At 40.8% G+C, this 7,866-nt stretch overlaps 1 protein-coding gene across 2 annotated transcripts in view; it reads left to right on the forward strand.

Annotated features, from left to right (window-relative positions):
- dlgap4a (discs, large (Drosophila) homolog-associated protein 4a) overlaps positions 1–4,059 on the forward strand; it is a 134,779-nt gene extending 130,720 nt beyond the window's left edge. For both annotated transcript variants that reach the window (XM_054746027.2, XM_054746028.2), the window contains 3 exons: positions 1,152–1,243; positions 1,564–1,716; positions 2,003–4,059. In XM_054746027.2, coding sequence (XP_054602002.2) covers positions 1,152–1,243; positions 1,564–1,716; positions 2,003–2,224 — 467 coding nt within the window. In that variant the 3' untranslated portion in view covers positions 2,225–4,059. The remainder of the gene's footprint in view (positions 1–1,151; positions 1,244–1,563; positions 1,717–2,002) is intronic.
- Positions 4,060–7,866: the final 3,807 nt, after the last annotated feature.

Here is a 7,866-nt window from a genome sequence, read left to right on the forward strand (position 1 = left end):
CCTGAGCCACATCAACTGGCTCCTCTCAATGTGGAGGAGCAGCGGATCTACTCCAAGCGCCTCCCAGTTGATAGAGCTTTTCACCCTTTCTCTAAGGGAGAGGCCAGACACCCTATGGAGAAAACTCATTTCAGCTGCTTGTATCCATGATCTCGTCACTACCCAAAGCTCGAGACCATAGGTGAGGGTTGGAACATGGATCGACCGGTAAATCGAGAGCTTCGCCTTCTGGCTCAGCTCTCTTTTTACCATGACAGACCGGTTCAATGCCCACATCACTGCAGACGCAGCACCAATCCACCTATCAATCTCCAGAGAGGTCTCCATTTTATTTATGTCTTGGCGATCCTTGTAGGCATGAATTAATAATTCTAGCTCCATCTGGGAGGAGAAACGGCTCTTTATTTTCCTTCCATTCTCATTAATCTAGCATTGATTAACAGGGGCGACCTGTGGGCGCACGTGCGCCTCGCTCGTCACTCCTCGTTTGAATTAGTGAGGATTTAATCCACCTGAGCTCCGTTAATGAAACCAAATAAGTTTGGAGGGAACTGGTATGCTAATTCAAGCAATGCACTTTCAAACAAGCCTTGTTTTTCTGAACAGCCATAAACTGTACCTAACTGCGTTATTTTCATAAAATAGATGTTTACAAACGTCTGCAGCAGCTACGTTTTTTTTTCCTTTAATTAGATGAAGAACCAATTTGTTTAATTAGGTCAGAAGTTGGAACAACAGCTTATTAAGGCAGTTTCAGGACGGATGGATATGCCTGTGAGTTGCATCATCAGACAGGACGTGTTGGTGTTTGTGTTGGGTTAGGATGACTAAATAAAAAGGAGACACCCATTACTGAGACTGAGTTATATCAAACATTTGTTTCAGTGGTAATGGATCAGGCAGATCAGTCTCTACTGTTCTTTAAATATAGATGTGAAGAAAGATGACGGGAGAAGAAAGCTTTTCAAAAAACAATCTCCTGCGTTCTAATTTAATAAATTTCTGTGTACATGTGAACATTTATTAAAAATTAAGGTTTGAGCAAAAGAAGCGCTTGGAGAAAAGTAATTTACGGTCTTAAGGATTTTGGACGTGAATGTCTCAGACGATTAACAATCTCTTGTTTTTTTTTTTTGTTTTTTGTTTTTTAGTTTTGGGTACAATCCGCAGTGCTGTAGGCAGCGCTCAGCTCCTCATTTCACAGAAGTTTGAGCAGTTCAGAGGACTTTGTAACGAGAATCTGGTGAGCAGCTTTATTCTCTAACTCCCTACTACAATTCAGACTGACTCCATAAACCTGTTTTCAACTCCAACATCATTTGTTCTACAGAAACAAAAGGCAGACGTGATGTTTATGCTTGCCATTGACAGTTTTGTTCATTTGCTGGTCAACCTCTTGGATTGTATCAAGTTTTCTGCCGCGGATGTGTAACGTGAACGATTACTGTTGTGTATTTTGTCTCCATCCAGAAAGTTGAAAACATTGTGACAGGAGGCATGCAGAAAGGAGTTTGATTCATTTGCTTATTGATCAAAAGCTCCCTATGTTTGTTTATTCACTAGAATGTAAATGCTAACCCAAGACCAACAGCACAGGACCTTGCAGGGTTCTGGGATCTGCTGCAACTCTCTATAGAAGATATAAGCATGAAGTTTGATGAGCTCTACCAGCTGAAGGCACATAAATGGCAACTTCCTGAAAAAACGGAAAAAAAGGTGACGTGCTGGTAGATTTATTTGTCCCAGTGGAGTTATATGAAAGTCTTTTAAAGTTTCTGGTTGTTTAAACATTGTTTTATACATCTGTAACTCCAGAATCTTTCTGTTGATTGGATGAATGAAATGAAAATTAAATTAGTCATAGATCAATCTATTAATCACTTCCTAATCATTTGCCATTCCAAGATTTAAACTGTTCAAGTATTGTTTAAGAGTACACCACCTGATCTCCTAAGTGCCAAGCTGGTGGTGTTGACTTCTCTTTTTTGACTTGATTCCTTAGGATGAAAACAAGCAACTTCCATCTTTGCCAAAGAAACAGTTGAAATCCCGCCTGTTGACAGGGAAAGACAAGAGTGTGGACTCGGCTGTGGATAAGCAGCGACAAGAAGCCAGAAAACGGTTGATGGCAGCAAAGAAGGCAGCATCAGTACGACAAAACTCAGCCACGGAAAGTGCTGACAGTATCGAAATCTACGTTCCCGAGGCGCAGACCCGCCTCTGAGACTGCGTCAGCAGCAATCATCAAGCAAATCCTGACTTGCGCCATACATGAATTGACTCAAAACACAGTTCTAAGATGATCACACACACACTCATTCAACTGATGCACCGAGGTCGATCTCTTTTAGCAGCAACAGCTAATGAGGGACGCGAGGATCAACAGAGCACCGTTCAACTCCTGAGAGTCAACCAGCTGTTAAGGGACTGGAATAAAAACCTTCACAGATGTTTAATATTATTGTTATTGTTGATATTATAATAATTATTATCTTCTAAAGTATTTCAAGACTGTCTTTAATTGTTCAGCTACCTTGGATTAGGAATAATGTACTTTGTGGGCTAAATAATTTTGGTTTCCCAGAAGTTTACTTTCTCCCTCAAAAAAAATCCCATCACTGCTGAGTCTACAGGCAAATTGTGGCTGTGCTACCATTTCCACACACACACTCAGGACACACATGCAGGTGTACTCACTGTCCACAGAGTCTTCCTGTTCTCTGCATTGGGCTGCCACGCATTGGGTGCGGTGTGGGCTCTTTACTGTGTAATTAAAGATGGCGTTCTCAGAGGTTTAAAATGAAGAGGACCAGAGGAAGGCAGTAGCATATATAATGAATATTACACTATTACAATTTAAATTTTGTAAATGTTGTACACCAGATTAATAGTTAGAAAGAGATCAGTGTTAAGCACCAAGGTAGTTTTTTAGAGTACATTTACTATCATTTATTAGCACTTGACAAAAACGCTCCATGTTTTCTTTTCGCTCCTCCACAAATATTCTCCACACAGACCCATTCTCAAAGTCTTTGCTTGTTTTATTTTGATTGATGAATTTGAGGGTTGACTGGCTAGCTAGTGAGCCACAGTCGAATGTATGAATTATCATGACTACTTGATTACTGCACTTTTAGTTCATGCAGGGGACCAAAACCGTTACTACTTAATTTGGCATTCCCATTCAACACGATAAGATCGGCGTTTTCCTTCTACTCCAAAGGATCTAAACTAGCATAGCAATAATAGGATTAAGTTGGATCGAGCTTCGCTGTAGGTACTGTCTTCACTTATTTAATCAACATTTTTCAGTAGGATTTTCCTGACATGAAGGATGGATTTAATTTTTTTTTTAATGAACTGAAAATCTCAGGTTTAACACTCAGTAGTAATAACCACCATGGATGGAAGATTAGCTGTATAAGCTCAAATGGTTTGGCCAGATGCTCCGAACTTCTGCATTTTACTTCATGGTCCTCCAAATCTTATGGAAGTTTCACCATGATGGTCGAAGTCGTTTGTTTGGCCCTCCTTTACTGCAGCTGAACTTCTCACTGAGTTTGAGAATCAAGATCATAATTACTCATAATGCAAGGGGTTTTGTTCTTGGATGAAATCAGTCATTTTATTCTTAAGTTTTTTTGAGCAATGTAAAGTCCTTAAAATTTAAATCTGTGCGCTTATCAGAAAAGTCGTCCGTGCACTTCAGGGCACTCCAAATTTTCATGCCTCGTCTAAGGGTGACTTCAAAACTTCAGTCAAGGCGTTGGAATTTTTTAGTGTTTATTTAAACATTAGTTTGAGTTCAACTGCAGAAGGGCAATAAAACCGACATACATAGTTATTTTTATTTTTTCATAAGAACTGGTTCTCACCCTGGTGGTCAGTCCATGGGTGCCACTCCATTTTCAATCAGAAGTTATCCAGCAAGAATTGTAGTTGAATTGGGAATGCTGACACAATTCTGTGTTGTCACTTTACTTATTTTCTTTGTATAACACCAAACTGGACATGTGCACCTCATTGTCCAAAGAAATCATTAAACATCCCTTTGCTACATGTCCTGGTCATCATTCCTGCTGTCTTTATTTATTGCACTCATTCATATACAGTGGTAATATTGGCTGATAAGTTATTACACTCAAGGGAAATATAAGCATTACAGTTGATCCTTGTTTTGCTTCTATTAAAAAAATGGCCTTTATTATAAACATAAACAGATTCATGACAGTAAATTTTCAGAATTCCTTTAAATGGGTCTTGCAAATGGTCCAAAGCTACTCGGTCTCTGCGTGACATTCAGGGTGTTCATTAATGTCCATAAGTAGTGCTTTATGATTTCAGAGCCAGATTCCTTTATCTGCCTGTGTAGTGAGAGCAAGACCTATCAGGGATCTTCAGTCAGTTTACCAGTACTTCCTGAGTTTTAAAGGGCTACAAAAAACCATTTGACTAGAAGGTGCTGTTTGTCAGTGTGCCATTCAGCCACCATTATTTTCCAGGCTTCCAATTCCTGATGAAGGTCTCTGACCAAAAGCTTGACCAATAAACTCCTACATCGCAGATTGAAGTATGCAGATTCTTATTTTGTTTATTATTTTCCAGGCTAAAAGTGGTTTCTTACAGAATTTTGAAAGACTGTTGCCATCAATTTTTTTTCTATGTATAAATTTGCTCCTTGTGGATACTTGATGGACATAAGTGCAGACAAACCTAATCTATTGTTACATCACCTGCCCTGATGGACCACACCGTCTCAGTTACATATCTGTCCTCTGACATCCAGCTCATAAAATAAGCAAAAACTGTCGTTTTTGTAGCATAGAGATATTTTACAGAAGAAGCACATTTCTTCCAGATGAAGGGTTGTTTAATGTTACGGTGTGTTAGACACTGTGAGACTAGCTTCTTTAAAGAAAACAAGAATTGTGATTACAATTATTTATGTGGCACATTTTCTGTATTTAATAATGTCAAATTAAAGGGGAATGCCACTCGGTTTTGGAATGCATAGTTTTATTCACTGTACAAATAATAGAGATGACCTCAATTCTATCAAATGTTACTGAATTTGGGTCAGATGATGTTTAGCCTGTTCTTCTCATCCTAAAGTCATTTGTGTTGAGTGGTTCTTGTTTCTTTATGTTTTTCCAATGCTAAAAAATAAAATCTAAGCCAGTAACCATTTCTTTTGCAGAAGTTTAGCATGTGAGAGGATTAGTAGTCAAAGATGACAATGGTCAGAGAAATCCAACTGTTGGTGTGCACTTATCTTGATTTGGTTTGAAGTGATAATCAGTTTTGGGTAAAGGTTGGCTTCAACCTTGACAACGCTGCAAACAACAAAACAAGGTCCTCCTGACATGATTTTGTATTTTTGGGTAAATGGATCTCCTAAAGTTTTGGAATTTATCAACTAGATTTTTAGCACTAATGTCTGAAATCAAGCAAATAAGTCACTTTTTGTACTGTCTGAAGAATAAGCTAAACCAGTCATTTAGCTCAATTCTGTTTTGGCTGAAAGTACCACACACACTCACTTGCCACTTTATTGTGTACACCTGTCCAACTGCTTGTTAACACTAATTACTAATCAGCCAATCATGTGGTGGAAACTCAATTGCATTAAGCATGTTGACATGGTCAAGACATTCACTGCAGTTCCAGCTGAGCTTCAGAATGAGGAGGAATGCAACTTTGAATGTGGCATGTTTATGTTTATGTATTTAGCAGACACTTTTGTCCAAAGCGACTTATAAGTGATAATCAGCATATTGCCCTTGAGGCTAACAACAACAACAACAACATTGACATCAGTCATGGAGAGTAGGGAACAAGGAGTGGACAGTAGAGAGGGGGGACGGGTGCAGGCAAGGTGCTAGTTAAGAAGATGCTCTCTGAAGAGCAGGGTCTTCAGGAGTTTCTTGAAAATTGAAAAGGAAGCCGCAGTTCTGGTAGTGCTTGGAAGGTCAATCCACATTTGTGGAACAATGCATGAGAAAAGTCTGGATTGTCCTGAGCGTGGTGTAGGCACTGCTAGCCGACGATCCTGTGATGACCGGAGCGGCCGAGCCGAGACGTAAGCCTTTGCAAGAGGATTCAGGTAGATGGGAGCCGTACCATCTCGGACTTTGTATGCTGGTGTTAGCAATTTGAATTTGATGCGTGCTGCTAACGGTAGCAATGGAGCTCAATGAACAGAGGGGTGACGTGTGCTCTTTTTGGCTGATTGAAGACCAGACGCGCTGCTGTGTTCTGGACCATTTGAAGAGGCCTCACAGTACAGCCTGGAAGACCAGTTAGAAGGGCATTGCAGTAATCGAGGCGGGAGATGACAGTAGATTGCACCAGAAGCTTGGTGGCATGTTGTGTTAGGTATGATCTGATCTTTTGTACATTATACAGTGCAAAGCGGCATGAACGAGCAACAGAGGCAACATGGTCTTTAAAGGTCAGTTGTTCATCAATCGCAACACCTAGATTTCGAACTACCTTTGAAGGAGCCAGAGATAGGAAGTCCTTTTGGACTGAGATATTGTGCTGTTTGGATGGTTTTGCTGGGATGACAAGTAGTTCAGTTTTAGAGAGGTTGAGTTGGAGATGGTGGGATTTCATCCATTTTGATATGTCAGAGAGACAGTTTGATATTCGTGCAGAGACAGTGTGGTCGTCCGTTGGAAATGACAGATAGACCTGGGTGTCGTCTGCACAGCAGTGGTAGGAGAAGCCATGTGATCGAATGATCTCACCCAGTGAGGTGGTGTAAATCGCAAAGAGAAGAGGTCCTAGTACTGAGCCCTGGGGGACTCCTGTGGCAAGATGGTGCACGGATTGTCCAAGCCAAGATACACTGAATGATCGTCCTGTGAGGTACGGTTCAAACCAGGTGTGTGCTTTCTCTGTGATGCCCATGGTAGAGAGTGCGGACAAAAGGAAGCCATGGTTGACAGTGTCAAATGCTGCCGATAAGTCGAGCAGGATAAGCACTGAGGATTTGCCTGTCGCTCTAGCTTCTTTTAAGGATTAAGTCACTGCTAACAGAGCAGTTTCAGTGGAGTGGCCCTTTTGAACCCAGATTGGTATGGGTCAAGCAGACAGTTTTGTGAGAGGTATTCTGTGATCTGCTTGAAAGCCACCCTTTCAATGATTTTGGACAGAAAAGGCAGGAGAGTAGGTCGGTAGTTCTCCACATGATTTGGAGGAAGAGATGTGTTTTTTTAGCAGTGGTTTAACCTGAACATGCTTGAGAGAGATTGTTGGCATGGTTGTTGGTGCCAGATGGGCTGGTCTGAGTAATTCAGAAGCTGCTGATCTTCTGTGATTGTCACACACAACCATAGGTTTACAGAGAATGGTACGAAAAAGGGAAAACATCTAGTTCTGTGGGCGAAAATGCCTTGTTGATGCCAGACGTCAGAGGAGAATGGCCAGACTGGTTCGAGCTGATAGAAAGGCAGCAGTAACTCGAATAACCACTGGTTACAACCAAAGTATGCAGGAGAGCATCTCTGAACGCACAACATATCGAACTTTGGGGCAGATGGTCAACAGCAGCAGAAGACCACACCAGGTGTCACTCCTGTCAGCAAAGAACAGGAAACTGAGGTTACAATTCACACAGGCTCACCAACATTGGATAATAGAAGATCGTCCGATGAGTCTCTATTTCTGCTGCGTCATTCAATCAATCAAATTTTATTTATGAAGTGTGTTTCATATGAGTGCAATTCAAAGCGCTATACAATATTAACCCTCTCAGGCTCAAAATAAGTTTTGATAAAAGGACGAACAACTAAGTCCTTCAGGGGTAATTCTGAGTTAAAAATGCTCATGAAATACGTATGTGGAGTAACCGGGTAGGTAGGT

The sequence above is a fragment of the Nothobranchius furzeri genome, chromosome 15 (genome assembly GCF_043380555.1).
Source record: "Nothobranchius furzeri strain GRZ-AD chromosome 15, NfurGRZ-RIMD1, whole genome shotgun sequence".
NCBI lineage: Eukaryota > Metazoa > Chordata > Actinopteri > Cyprinodontiformes > Nothobranchiidae > Nothobranchius > Nothobranchius furzeri.